Below are 14,870 nucleotides of genomic sequence, written 5' to 3'. Positions count from 1 at the left end.
GGAGATAAATTTCTCTGGTATGGACGTTTATATTCTTGATGAGTCTAGCTAAAGTAGTGAAGATCACGAAAAAAAATCTAAATAAAACTCTTGAGAAGGAATTTGAAGATTTTTAGTCTTAATGCTACAGTGAGATTTAGGGGGCAAATGGAAATGGAAAAGGCTGAGGGACATTTTGTGGGGGTAAGTAAAGAAATAAGATGGATTGAAAGAAGGCCACGTGGTTGTCACAATACTCTTCAAAAATCTTATCCGGGGGGGGGGGGGGGGGGGGGGGGGCAGCATATGCCCCTTTCTCCCTCTCCAATGGGATCCATCTTTCGACATTTTCATCATCTCTAACAATGAACAAACCCAAAAAATTATAAGAAGTAAAAAAGGAACCAATGGCGAGTGCTACCTTCTCCTTCTGCCCTCTCTCCCAGTCCCATTCCCATTCCCATATCCATTCTTCTCTCATCAAACCGACGCCGTTTCTCAGATATGGCAAGAAACTACACCACCACATCTTCATCACCATCTCTTATCCAACTCACCATCATCCTCGTTACTTAGCCGTTTCCAGAGACGATGCCGCGACGCCTCTTCCTTCTTCCGACCAAACCCAAGAAACAGAGACCAAAGAAGTCGAAGACACTATAGAGAAACGAAGGATGGAGGAGAAGTTTGCTGTTCTAAACACTGGCATCTACGAGTGTAGATCATGTGGGTACAAGTACGATGAATCAGCGGGTGACCCATCGTACCCGATCCCACCGGGTTTTCAGTTTGATAAGTTGCCTCAAGATTGGAGATGTCCAACGTGTGGAGCTGCTCAGAGTTTCTTTGAGAGCAAAATGGTTGAGATTGCTGGTTTTGCTCAGAATCAGCAATATGGACTTGGTGGCAATGCTCTTACTGGTGGTCAGAAGACTGGTTTAATCTTTGGCTCTCTTTTACTCTTCTTTATGCTTTTTTTGAGCGGCTATTTCATCCAATGATTTATATATATTTTCTCAACTTTCATGTTATTACAGCATGTCACCAATTTTACTTATGTTTCAATACACCATTATTCTCATCAATATGACACTACCATCATTTCTACTGGAGAGCCTGGTCCTTAATCTACCAATGTTAGTCCAGGGCTCGGATCTTTAAACTCGGATTTATGTTGGTTAGTTGGGTTGCCTATCATGTAAAGATGATGTAGACACGAATCAATAAGCAAACTGAAATAGATTAAGGAAACCAATAGACAAATGCTGTAGGAGGAACAACGAAAGTTGAATAACCAATTGCCAAAAGCTGTCTAAAGACTCTAAACAAGTTTTACTGTAATAAATAAATATATATAACAAAAGAAATGTCCCAAGGTACATTGTACATTTGCCTTTAGCTTTAGCCAGAAATTTAAGATATAATTCATGGCAGAAGATGAAGCGGGGACGTCATACAAAAGGCCATTGCAGCAAAAGAAAGGGACTCACCTGTACAGAAACCTCCCTAGCGCCTCAACTAACAATCTCACATGTTTGCGCCTCGATGACTTGGTTGTGTCTTGGCCTGATAAATTACTTTCTTTACCGGCTTTCCATTTGTTTCACCATACCCAACTCCTTCCCTGTAGTATCCACCGACGAAATTACCACCTGGCTGTGTACCGATCCATTGGGTGGGTGGTGAGGGTAACGGGTTCAAATTTGCATTAGCAGCTTCTGTATAACTTGAATACAACTGTTTGCTTCTGCTTACGTTATCTTCTATCGATAAACCAGACATTCCAGCTCTAAGTCCACCACGGTTTTGCTGCTCTACTACTACCTTGGAGTTGTAGTTTCGGTTATAGTCTTGTGATCCATTTGATGGACCAGGATATCTTGGACCGTTGCTAAACGTTCCCTGTGAGCTATTGTTATACTTTCCATAGTAGTAATAGCTCGAGTCATCATCATAAGCTCTCCTGTGAGAAGAGGGACCCGGTGCTCTTGGTCTATTGACTCCACCATAATAATGATTACCCGGTACATTTCGGTAGTATCCATTTGGGTCAATTAATCCTGAAGCCGAACCAGTAGAGGATTTCATGTTAAGGGTGTTTTTGATCAGACGATGAGCTGCTTCTCCCAGCGAAGGTCCGGCTATAGCTCCAGCCACTTGAGGCCTGCACAGTAGATATATCTTATGGTTCCTTTAACCTACTTCACACTGATCTTCAAAATATCAGTCTGTAGTATAATCTCCTTACCTATCTCGGGCTTGTCGACGTCGGTTGCTATTGTCTTCATGCCATAAAGGGGGAAATGGCTTTATATCTGCTGACGTCAAGATCTGCAAATTGAACTTCCATAATGAATATTTTTTTTTGCAACGAATATTTAGCAGATAAAATAGACTAGCAAGAAGACATTGACATTTGAGATGCAATCAAATAGATTCTCCCAAACGCTAATAAGAAAACTTAAGTTTCTATTTCTTTTAATGCAGACAGGACTACTGTTCATGACGAACTCCTATGTGGAACCATACCTTGTCCGGAATGATCGCTCCTCTTGGTGGTTCTGAAATATGAGAGTGTTTGGCAGGACACAGGTACGTAACGTTTCTAGAAAAATTTAGAGGAAAATCTAAGTGAGTAAAGCAAGACTTCATCCATTTTATACAACACTAAGAATTGTGAAGCACAAGAAACGCACAAGGCTCGGTTCTGCTCAATCCATGGCAAACCATTGACAGGGGAATCCACTCTAGTTTGGAAACCATTCCTTCCACTAATCCAGAGAAAACCGTTCATTCCTTGGCTGCAACAAATACAAAAGAATTGAGGATTAAGAAGCTTGATAACCAGATTATACACATCTTGTTAATTATCAATTTAGCCAATCACAGCTAACCTAGAATTCGGGTCAATCATCCATGGAAGACATTCATGTGGAGGCATGTGCTGGTAGAAATGGTAGTACTGCAGAATCCGTTGGCCCAGTGGATGCGCGGGGTGTACGTATAACAAGTCAAGCATCACACTGTTGCGTTGCCGTTCTTCCACCTGCCAGATGGATACATACTGTAATTAGCCATTCTAGTCAACACAGACACTGCCATCAAAGCTGATGGCTACGTCAATCTAAGCTGTAGACCTACTTTATAACTAACAAAAAAACATTCTGAAAGTTCAAGAATCATCTTTCAAAAAGAATTATAGTTTCCTTTGAGAGAAAAAAGTTTTGACCAAACAATCTGCAAATATATTTGAAGTAAAGCTTCAGTTCAAACCGTTAGCGTTTCTTCAAGCTTCCTTGTAGCAGTTAACAATAATTTCTCCTCAATGAAAGGAAGTTTTGCAATACCCTGGATCACATCAAGTTCAAAACACACAACATCAATAGCTAAAGAACAGGATAAACAGTCTCAGTATGATAACATTATCACTTTATCCACCGAACACAGAAAAGCATGAACCTGCCAGGCGAAGCGCTTTCCATTCATGTCAATCTCAAAATCTATTAACAGAATAAGATCTTATGAGTGTCCACTAGCCATCATAAATATATAGGAAAACAACAATAAATATATATTCAGCATCAACAATTACCGGCAGGGTAAAATTTCAGGATCGGGGATGAGGGATCAGTCATCAACTTCCGGTATTCTCCAGGCAGAGCATTTGAACTGCGGCAACCAAGAAACACAATTTACATCACCACAGACCACAGGTGCCCAAATATTTATATTAAAGGTTCCACAAAAGGAAAGAACCTTGCAGCCGGCAATGTTCCCATTAACTGGTCAAAAGGTTTGAAGGGCTCTCCAATGAAAAATGTGATCTCCAAATCAGATAGATTCTTAAGATCTGAAGCAAATGGAGCATAATGGTATGGGTAAAACCTGAAATAATTAGAAGAAAGGGTTAGCAATCGAAGACTTGCATTTCATATTTGCAACTTATATATCTCAGCAAGTGACACCTATATCAAGGTCTTTCTCGAGAAGAGACCCATCAGTCTATTATAAAATAAGATATTCTAGTAGTTGTTAGAATGCATGGCTCTCATGGGAATAACATGACATCTCTATTTGTAAACTTTTTGTAAAAGTCAGACTGACCATTGCCAAGAGCATACACCTTGGTAGTAGTATCGGCAAACCCAGCACAAACCTTCAACATATTTTAGTACCTACAAGGAAAACAGGTTTTCAAACTTAATTATAAGTTTATGTTCATTCTTGAGTCATTTCAAGAAAGTAGTTCACTTCACGAGAACTGTGCAGATATCAAGAGTTATCTGCACAGTAGAAAACTCTCAACATGAGGGAGTTAATTGACGTAAAACTAACCATGTCTTGTTTAATTTGCTCAGTTTCCTCTGGATTGGTCGTACTAAGTTTCTCTGCATAATACCTCTCCTTGTAGCCTGGTTCTCCTAGCTTAATCTACCCAAAATAAAAGAGAAATTATAGTTGTAGCTCCTATACAATTTTTCGTGTTAATATACATCTCACAGGCGAGAAAACATATGCACTACACTATTTTACCTTATCGTCTATCGGTTCAGGTGGTACCTCAGATGGATCTCTTCTTGATCGTTGTTTCATTTCTTCATTGTTCTCCATTGACTGATACCAAAATCAGCACACCATTAGCCATAACTATGAAGACTGAACATAGCGGAAGAATATGATACAAATATCAAACCCATTGATTACAAGTGGAACTAGTTATTGCCTTATAAGGAGTATCATTCACTCAAAAGCGAGCTTTCAGGTAGTGCCTATAAGGGTATGAGCACCCACCTTCCCTAAAGCCTCCCAAGTTTTTTTATTTGTGTAAGGGGTATTAGAGTATAGGTTACAAATACCTGTTTTATCCGTGTTCTTTTCTGAAATATTTTATCTTCATTAACAGCAACAGCTTGAATGAAATGCTCTACCCTATCTAGTAAAACCTATTCAGTGCAGAAGAAAAGAAAATTGTCAATGTGTTAATGTATTATAAAAAATGAACTCCATGGATATAATGCAGTTCAGGATTTCATTGGCAATCATATAGCCAGACAAAATAGAAGCAACGCAATTTAATGGAAAACTTTACACAGCTCATACAAAATAGCAATGTGAAGCGAGAATGAAATGTGGGAGAAGATAAAAACAACGAATAACTTACCTCACCAGAATCTGTTAAATAGCCTCCCATAACTGAAAACTCCTTTCTGTAAACATGCATCAGCAAGTTTATAGCTCCCTGAAGTAACAAAGAAACGGGAGTATTAAGATTTAAAACAATTGAGTAACAGACTCTCTCTTTTTTTTTTTCTTTTTTCTTTTATTATCATTTTGATAATCCTGAATCCCCAATGGTATTATAGAGAATGAAACAGAATATTGATTCTCCACAGGGCTTTTACTATATTTTACAATCTACACTACCATCATATTAGGTATAATAGGTAATTAAGCAATGAAAAGCTTTCATCATGTACATACCTCTCGAATTTCCAATGTAGGCATATGAGGAAGGAAGTCATTGCCAACAAAAAAGCAAAGGAATACAAAGTCGTCTATAATTCTCTCAAAATTGATCACAAAAGGAGGATCTGGAATGGCCAATTCATATTGCAGATATTCTCGCAACACCCAAATGTTCAGGAACTATAAAAATTATTACATAAGTAAGATATGAGAAAGCTCCCAAAGTAAAAAATAATGGCATGTTGTTCAATTGCAGCAACATCTTTTGAAGAAGATAAAGAAAACTACTTAAACCTGGTATTTTTTCTTGTGGATTGGAATATCAGATGCTGCATTTGTGCTACCTGATTTTCCAGGGCAATCTGCCGCAAAGTGACCAGTTTGTCCACACACAAAGCATTTCTCTTGTTGGCCAGGGTAAGTGATAACCTGGAATGAGTAAGATGACTCATAATTTGACAGACTGAATATTACAGAAAATATAGAGCATATGGGTGGAAAACAAGCTACCTCTCTTAAAATTGAAAAGTGAACTTCATGTGTGGCTAAAGAGAGCATTATCAAATCTGCATCCTGCATAACAATATACAGCTCTTAGCAAGAAGCAATATGCAATATGTTGGAAGAAGCACCAACGCCTTACCAAGTAAATAGGAAGTAAAACAACTACATTGTGGGTTAACACTAACCAGACCGTATAGACAATGCCGTGTATTTGGATCAAAACCAGGAAGATTACGTTGGAGACGAATGTATGACATTATCTTGTGTTCTCCTTCGCCCGGAACATTTGAATCAGAAAGTATTACCTTCAAATAATAATCCACAAATTCTTAGGAAGAAAAATTACCTTGAAAACCACATATGTAAAGGGGCAACGCTAACTAAACAGAAGCTAGAAGAATGCAAGTCTTGCACAGTTCGGAAATATCAACAAAGTTAGATGAACAGTATCACACCTTAACATATCTCCAGCCAGGGTTACGGTTTAACCTAGATTGGATGTAATACTGAAGAGCTACTGAAAGTATAGCCATAAAAGGGGTCCCAGGAGTAATGACATTTGAATCGGCGGTATCTGCTTTTTCTTTAGCAGACAAGATTTGGCCCTCAGTCTCAAATTCTTTTCTCAACCTATCTTCCTCAGCTTCCTATGAAACCAGATATAGTGTAAGCAACAGTGAAACCCATGCAAAGCCAAAAGTAAATGTAAAATAGGAATATAAAGAGACCATACAGCCTCTGCTGCATCCTTTGCAGCCCTGAAACGTCGAGAACGCTGCTGATTCATCTTTGCTCTGGGTGCAACACCATCTGCAACATCATAGATAATCAGACCCAATCCCATAAAGTAAAACAGACAGGGGAGAAGAAGGAAGCACAAGATCACCTATAGCCAAATAGAGGATCTTCCTCGGACGTATTAAAGTAAAGAGATGGTCAATGTACTCAAACATCGATTTAAATACATCATCGTACGTGGCAGGTGCAGGCTGCATCGTAATCAAAATAGGATTAGCTAGTAAAATCTTAAGGGAAATCAAGTATCACCATAAGACATATTAAGGTGTGACTGCCTAATACGATAAACTCAAATTCCAATCCCCTAAATCTAGTACCGCCAATGTTGGCCATTGCTTCCATTGACTTTTTTTTGGTAAGCAAAATCTACGAAAAGAAGCAGCAACTAGTACCCTCCTTATTCCTCTCCCATAACTGGTACTAAATCAAGATTAATCTTCTCCAACAATCTGCTAAACTCAATGATTTCATTTTTCTCAATAGTCAATACAAACAAACAAATCCATATATATATACTGAGTAGTACCTAATACAATCAGGTCAAACCCTGGACCAAAGCTATATAAATTACATACCTTTCCTTCAGGGTGGAAACAAGGATGAATGATACCATTCATGTCGAGATACAAATTATCAAATTCGAAGCCGTTAGGGTTAGGTCTGGTGATATCAACAGGGATTAGGTCACCACCGCGACCACCTCCATCGGTAGGTTCTTCCTCAACGACGTCGCTAATTGACTTGGGGTATCGGTCGGCGAGCCATCTGTAAAACGCCGGGACTCCCATGGCGGCGGCGACTTAGAGAGATCCGAGTGTTGGCGATTTCTTTCAGGCTCACACTTTTTTTTAGTTTTAAACAAAGAAAGATACTAAATTTCAACTTATTTACTCCCTTAGCTGTCACCACCAATGAGCTCTTTTAAGACATGACAAGAGAAGAAGCTTTTAACCCCAACCAACTACTTTGGATTAACGGCATGATTGGTTTCGCCGTTGCGGCGTAGAGATGTTTTAGTTTAACCTTTTGAGTTTGTAATGTAGAGTTCCCGATCTCTCGAGATTAATGAAGAAGACTGCGCCCCTAATTTATTATTATTGTGTTGGAGATAGATCGAGACTTCAATGGGCCGGATTTTACTTTACCCGCATCCTCAAACGGGTTTATTTTTGGTCTCAACTCTCAAGACTCGATTCTATAATTTATGATTGGGATCCATTCTAATAACTAGATTTTAATTCAGGTATATTGCAGGACAAAAAAACTAAATTTAAAAAAATTATACGGTAAATCCTCTATAAATTAATAAGGTTAGGATCACAAAATTTTATTAATTTATCGATAAAAGAATAAAATATTAATTTATAAAGAGATTTTTTTTTCATTTTCATAGTTTTAAACATTTTATTAAAAATCAGATATTTTTGTTATAATTCACACTATTATAAAATTTTCTTAATTTATAATTTTGGCTATCGTAATAATATGATGAATGTCAATAATTTACTAGATTATCCAGGTGAAAATGATAAATGTTTAGAAGTTCAGAGTTTAGAATAAATTGTTGTTACTATCCTTCATGATGAAGTCCAAGAAGATATTGTGGTATCTTTAGAACCAATTATATGTAATGAACTATCGCGTCTAGGACGCTCCCAAATTTTTGATACAATTTGAGAAAACAACACAAAAAGTTTTTGATGCAATGAGAAAGATTATAGATGAGCTCAAACAAGAATGCAAATTCAAGAATAATTTATGAACATTAGTTTCTATCATTATTAATTTATGATATTTATAGGACCATATGTGTAACGCCCCGACCGCCACCTCTTATTGGACCCTATGTCCAATCCCAGTCCATGGACCCACCTTCCTTAATAGGCCTCACGTCCTCTCACTAGGCCCGTGAGTCCATCCATATATGACGGCCGGTTTGCTACGTCTGGGAGATTTTAAAGACTTGTTACCGTCCCTACAAATCACCACATGATATTTCCCTGTGTTTTTTCCTCACTCGCATAGTTCCGACAGTCACTTCCCGGTAGGTCACTCATCTTGATACTACTCCAGCATAAGCACACTTAACTGTGGAGTTCTCTCAGGACTCTTGACCGAAAAGATAAGTGCACTTTGGTGAGATAGGTGGCCAAATTAATTCTTTTAAACCTCTCCGCAAGTCTCTAAAACCGGGGTGTCACAATATGTTTACATAGGATTTCAAAAAAAAGTATTATCTTATTATTTTATCGAACTGTATCATTTTTTACACCGGCCCAACTCGGGACCGGAAAAATTTATTAATTTATAACGAGTATTAATTTAAAGAATATTAATTTATAGAGGTTCTACTGTATTTGTTTGTTAATTTTGTTTCTTTTGTTTAGTGTTTAAGATTGTATAATTGTATTTTGATTATTTATTCTAAAATTTAACCAGTTGTATACTGCTGACACGACGAGACAAAAATTTAGTTTTATTTATAATAATGTTACATTTTCGGTATCAAATTTTTTATAGTTAAAAAATTGAAATTTTTAGTGTTTTTTAGATTTAACCCATGAAACAGTTATTCTTACATTATTATATTTTTAAATTTTTTAGTGTTTTTAAATTTAACCCATAAGTTTTATACTTATTAGATTTAATCGGTGAAATAATTATTTTTACATTTTTCTATCAGCATATTAATAACCATTAGTGATTTTAATTTTTCATATCAAACAATATAATTCTTATTGAATATTAGAGTTTTTAAAGGGAAAAAAATATTGTATAGATATTTTTGGCATATGTTATTAAGTGTAATAAATTTCTAAATATACAAATTGTTTTAGGAAATTATAAACCAAATTGGTAGAGACATTTTAGGAATCTAATTGATTTTTTTTTTTGTGCAATTTTTTTAAGAATTAACTTTATAAATAAGTATAACTTAAAGGGTAGAACACCAAATGTACTTAAAAAATATTAATATAGATTTTGGATTTTATTTTTGGGATAAATTTTTGGTATTTTGAAAATTCCATCTAACAAATAATTTAGTTTTCACTCTGCACAATTTGTTCTCTCTTAGATGACACCAAAAGTTTATAAAAATAAAATGTTTATAAAAACATTTAATATCTACAACAAGGGTGTTGAATAAAAAAGAAAATCGATGTGGATTCATTTGAGTTGAATGCAAAAAAAGTGGAGACTTAGTGATACGTGTCAGATTGTGATTGAAGGGAGTGGGGAGAGAATGTTTTTCTTTTGACCGACACTTTTTTTTTCTTTTTATCTGTTGTTTTCCTATTGGTTATCCAGATTTTTATGTTTTTTTATCTCCTCTCAATTATTTGGTTGTAATCATTTTTTTTTAAAACGAAATTTATATCAAAATTCATAATTTTTTAAAATCTATATATAGAGACCATTTTCGTTTCATTTGGAGATAAAAAAAAAATGTCATTTCTCACTATACTATATCTTCCTATCAACTCTTTATACTTTTAAAAAAAAAATTTGTTGTTAAATGGATCCCAATAATAATCCGTTTAACACTCAAAATTCTTCTAATCATCCGTTCAACTATCCAAATCCCAACAATTATCAGTTTCAAAACCAATCCGCAAATCACCCCAAAATGTACCAAATTATGGGTTTTCACCAAATTTTTTCATGCCATCAGCTGTCCCAAACTATCCTCCATATTTTGGATCGATGATGCCATATCCATCTCAAACACCTTCTTGTTCTTCTACTCCAATGGGTAATGTTTCAAATGTTGGAGTAAATGAATTTCCGAGATTTTCTACACAAATGGCTCTTGGTGATTGAGCGGTGGTACTGAAGCCACTCCAAATACAGAAGATTCAACTCCAACTCGCCGGAAAAGCCCCAAATGGACAACAGAGAAAAATTTGGTGTTACTGAGTGGATGGATTAAATATGGAACATACAGCGTTGTTGGTAAAAACCAAAAAGGTGAAGCTTATTGGGGTAAAATTGCTGACTACTGAAATGAGCATTGCTCATTTCATCCTCCTCGTGATGGAGCTTCATGCAAAAATCATTACAACTACATGAATAAAAAATAGGCAAATGGATTGGTGCTTATGATAACGCCAAGCGTTTACAACAAAGCGGCTGGTCGGAGAATGATGTATTGGCAAAAGTGCATGAATTATATTCAAGTTCTACAAAAAGCCAATTCAATTTAATGTCAGAATGGCAAGCTGTTCGTGATCAACCACGTTATGGTAGTCAAGTAGGAGGAAACACTGGATCTGGGAGCAGTGGATCGAAGAGATCCCGTGAGAGTGATGCAAGTGATTCTAGTTCTGTAGGATCTGTTGCTCGTCCAATAGGGAGAGATGCAGCTAAAAAAAGGGAAAAAGAAAGGTAAGGGCGCAGCTTTGGAAGTAGTCAACGAAGAGTGGAATGAATTCAAACAATTCAAGACGCAAGAGTTGGAACGATTGGACAAAATAACCATGAGGCAAGAGGAAGCAAACCAATTAATGAAAGAAAGAACTGAAGGTAAGAAGATGAAGATGTATCTAAAGCTAAGTGAAAAGGAACATCTTGATGACCGAAGTAAAGAGTTGTTGGAGAAGTTGAATCACGATCTATTTTGAAATTAACTATTCTCAAGTGTCTGGTTCGGTCATGTATTTTCTATTTTAATAATGTGTGCTTGTTTCAATATGCTTTAATAATGTGTGTATGTTTCTTTGTGTTTTTTGTGTGCTTGTTTTCTTCTTCTTTAATAATGTGTGCTTGTTTTCTTCTCTTTTAATAATGTGTGTCTGGCTCTTTCTCCGACAATGTAACCCATCACTCTCGACTTTTATCATAGAATCTAATCTATTTTCTTTTTTTCTTTTTTAATAATGTGTATTTGGCTCTTTCTCCGACAATGTAACCCATCACTTTCGACTTTTATCAGAGAATCTAATCCATTTTGTTTTTTTCTTCTTTAATAATGTGTATTTGGCTCTTGCTCCGACAATGAAATCCGTGACTTTTGGCTTTTATCACGAAATCTAATCCATATCTATTAATTAAGTAAATGTAATGTTTGTTTGGAATCCGATGATATCAACCACTTAATTTCTTATAAATGAAACCTCATTTTTTCATTTTTGTATACCAATAACACAATCCTCATCTTACTAAAAAATATCAATAACACAATCCTCAATGGATCCATCTGATTTTCCTTTTGATGTCGAAGCTTACAAATGACAGTCAGAAATTGAAGAAAGATACATCGTGAACCGGTTTAGAGAGCGTCAAAACAAAATAGAAGAAGATTATCCATGTCGTAGCAAGAGAAAATGCTTTAAGAGAGATCATGTAGCCGTGAACTAAAGATTGATTGACGACTACTTTGCCGATCAACCTACATATGATGATGCAATGTTTCGTCGACGATTCCGAATGCGAAAACAAGTTTTCCTCCGAATCGTTGGTGACCTGTCAAGCAGTGACAACTACTTCACCCAACAAGTTGACGCAACCAATAAAGAAGGTATATCCCCATTAGCAAAATGTACCACAGCTATGCGAATGTTAGCATATGGTATGGCGGCAGACGCGGTCGATGAGTACATTAAAATCGGAGGTACTACAGCATTGGAGTGCTTGCGTAGATTTTGTAAAGGAATCATACATTTGTATGAGCAAGTGTATCTCAGAGCTCCAACTCAAGATGACCTCCAAAGAATTTTGCATGTCAGCGAGATGTGGGGGTTTCCGGGGATGATTGGAAGTATTGATTGCATGCACTGGAATGGAAAAATTGTCCTACGGCGTGGGAAGGTCAATTTACTCGAGGAGATAAGGGAACCACCACTGTTATTCTTGAAGCAGTTGCATCTCATGATCTATGGATATGGCATGCTTTTTTTGGATGTCCAGGCACATTGAACGACATTAATGTTCTAGATCGTTCACCAGTGTTCGATGATGTTGAACAAGGAAATACTCCAAAAGTGAACTTTTTTGTGAACCAACGCCCGTATGATATGGCATACTATCTAGCTGATGGTATATATCCTTCTTATCCAACTTTCGTCAAATCAATTCGTCTTCCTCAAAGTGAACCAAACAAGTTATTTGCACAACACCAAGAAGGATGTCGGAAGTACATCCAATGTGCATTTGGAGTGTTACAAGCTCGATTTAAAATCATTCGCGAACCAGCACATTTGTGGCACATAGCCGATTTAGCTATGATCATGCGGTCATGTATTATATTACATAATATGATTGTTGAGGATGAGCGAGATACATATGCACAACATTGGACTGATTATGATCAGTCTGAGGCAAGTGGTTCTAGTACATCACAACCATTCTCTACCGAGGTGCTACCTGCCTTTGCAAATCATGTGTGTGCTAGATGTCATTTACGTGATTCAAGTGTCCATCATGAATTGCAAGCAGATCTAGTCAAACACATATGGGCAAAATTCGAGATGTTCCGTGATTAAAAAGGTTCTTAAATTTCTCTGTGTGATTTAAGTTAAGATGATTGTACTAATTAAGTTATGTTCGTTTTATTAGCTGTATTGTGTGTGTTTCTATTTTCCGAATTTGTAGTTTGTGTAATTTTATTTGTTTTAATAATAATAATTTTTATTTTTGTCATATTAAAATATTGGCTAAAAGTATAAAATTCAATTTAAAAATAATCATGTGACTTTTATTAATTTTAAATTACCATAAATATGTTGTTATCAAATTAAGTAAAATAAAAATAAAAAGTGAAAATTGTGGGGTAAGGTGTTGAATTTTATTAAACAAAATTGTTGGAGAGGTTAAAATTGATCTGGGTGTTGAATGATTAGGTGGAAGAAAGAGAAAATGATGTGGAGTGTTAAAAGATGAGGTGGAGGGTGTTGAAAAAAAAAACCATTGTACATGGTCTTATGTCACATGTTGTTCTAATACTGTGTCTTTTGTTTTTCTTTGAATAAATTTCGCAGTCCTAATTTTTTTTTTGTCAACAAAACATTAATTAGAATAGGACTCCAAGAATGGTAGCCTTGATAGTAGGTTTTTCACCAGTATATCAATTCCCTATGCAGTTATAGTACAAAGGGTTATCAATCCAAATGATTGTTTTGTTACCAGATAAGATGCAATCAGAAACAAGCAAGTCAAGCCAAGCAAAATAGGGGTATATGCTAACAACCTAAGGGAAACAGAAAACATAAAATAGAAAGAACAAAAGTCAAGAACAACTCGAAGGACGAGACGATGCTGGTGATCGAGTACCAGGTCGGATTGGTGGTCGAGTTGATGTAAAAACTGTAAACAGTCAAGATACGAAAGCTCCTAATGATGGGGTAATCGGTTCATAAGAATTCCTAATCAACCTAGAATGGTTTACAAGCCTCAAGCAATCTATTTCCTAGAAAATGAATTTCTAATCCTTGCTAATCCACTCTCGTGGTAGAAACAATCAATCCTAATCACTCCCTTACCCAACTCTTGTTGGAGAAACATGGCCATGCAAGCATTAAAATCAAATTCATTATTGTCAATAAACTCCTTATACATCTAATCTCTTAGGCTAAGTGAGTAAATCTCTGACATTAGTTGATTCAGACATTTTATCGAACACCTCTTAGTGTGGAAATGTCTAAAATCTAATCCCAACCTCTCAACTCGAAACTAGCATTATGATCACTAATCCAGAAGAAAAATTCATAAAAGTAATCAAACTAAAACATCATAATCGATTAAGAACACCTACTAGCCTATCCTATCCCTAAAAACTTTGGTTAACTACTCAGATCTCATGGCAAAGAACATAAACCTAGAAATAAATTAAAATTGCGTAATCAAAAAGATGAAAAAGAGATAAAGGTTTTATTAGAAAGAAGCAATATCAAAATGTAAATAGAATTCAAGTTGAAAGAATAACAAAAGCTGGAAAAGAAAATGCTAAGTTCTAAAAATCGCTCAAAGAAAATTTGAAATCGGCTCTCTCTGCTTGTTCCCCAAAAATGGATTAAGAGGAGGTTTATATATGGAAACCACTTGACCTAGCCGCACCATATAGTATCCGAATCCTAACCCGAGGAGGTGTTCTACCCTAGCCTCGAGCTCTACTTCGGGTGCATGGT

The 14,870-nt window shown here is 36.2% G+C and overlaps 2 protein-coding genes and 1 pseudogene across 2 annotated transcripts; 2 read left to right on the top strand and 1 right to left on the bottom strand.

The window, feature by feature from the left end:
* Window positions 1–273: 273 nt before the first annotated feature.
* LOC104700969 (uncharacterized) lies at window positions 274–1,064 on the top strand. Its single transcript, XM_010416587.3, has one exon. It carries the CDS (start codon window positions 387–389, stop codon window positions 978–980), a length of 594 nt encoding a protein of 197 aa, XP_010414889.2. The 5' UTR covers window positions 274–386; the 3' UTR covers window positions 981–1,064.
* A 139-nt stretch (window positions 1,065–1,203) lies between these two features.
* LOC104700968 (5'-3' exoribonuclease 4) lies at window positions 1,204–7,951 on the bottom strand. The gene is made up of 22 exons (XM_087458200.1): window positions 7,323–7,951; window positions 6,836–6,938; window positions 6,683–6,759; window positions 6,405–6,596; window positions 6,135–6,254; window positions 5,956–6,018; window positions 5,740–5,874; window positions 5,461–5,625; window positions 5,141–5,218; window positions 4,836–4,922; window positions 4,513–4,593; window positions 4,315–4,410; window positions 4,084–4,154; window positions 3,736–3,864; window positions 3,572–3,648; window positions 3,439–3,479; window positions 3,253–3,327; window positions 2,874–3,025; window positions 2,676–2,780; window positions 2,509–2,584; window positions 2,228–2,310; window positions 1,204–2,143 (listed from the first exon to the last, which is right to left on the bottom strand). The coding sequence occupies exons 1-22, from the start codon at window positions 7,533–7,535 to the stop codon at window positions 1,507–1,509; spliced, it is 2,856 nt and encodes a 951-aa protein (XP_087314326.1). The 5' UTR covers window positions 7,536–7,951; the 3' UTR covers window positions 1,204–1,506.
* Window positions 7,952–10,264: 2,313 nt separating this feature from the next.
* Window positions 10,265–11,369, top strand: LOC104704544 (uncharacterized; annotated as a pseudogene).
* Window positions 11,370–14,870: the final 3,501 nt, after the last annotated feature.

The sequence above is a fragment of the Camelina sativa genome, chromosome 7 (genome assembly GCF_030686135.1).
Source record: "Camelina sativa cultivar CO46 ecotype springtype chromosome 7, ASM3068613v1".
In the NCBI taxonomy this organism is placed as follows: Eukaryota; Viridiplantae; Streptophyta; class Magnoliopsida; order Brassicales; family Brassicaceae; genus Camelina; species Camelina sativa.
The sequence above is the reverse complement of the archived record's forward strand: the minus strand, read 5'-3'. Positions and strand labels throughout refer to the sequence as shown.

Bases quoted from the DNA above. Each gene is read 5' to 3' on its own strand.
- LOC104700969 (XM_010416587.3), top strand. From the start codon at position 387: ATGGCGAGTGCTACCTTCTCCTTCTGCCCTCTCTCCCAGTCCCATTCC.
- LOC104700968 (XM_087458200.1), bottom strand. From the start codon at position 7,535: ATGGGAGTCCCGGCGTTTTACAGATGGCTCGCCGACCGATACCCCAAG. The intron at 6,255-6,404 runs GTGTGATACTGT...TATTATTTGAAG, and splicing joins CTGGCTGGAGATATGTTAAG to GTAATACTTTCTGATTCAAA. The intron at 5,219-5,460 runs GTATGTACATGA...TTGTTACTTCAG, and splicing joins CTACATTGGAAATTCGAGAG to GGAGCTATAAACTTGCTGAT.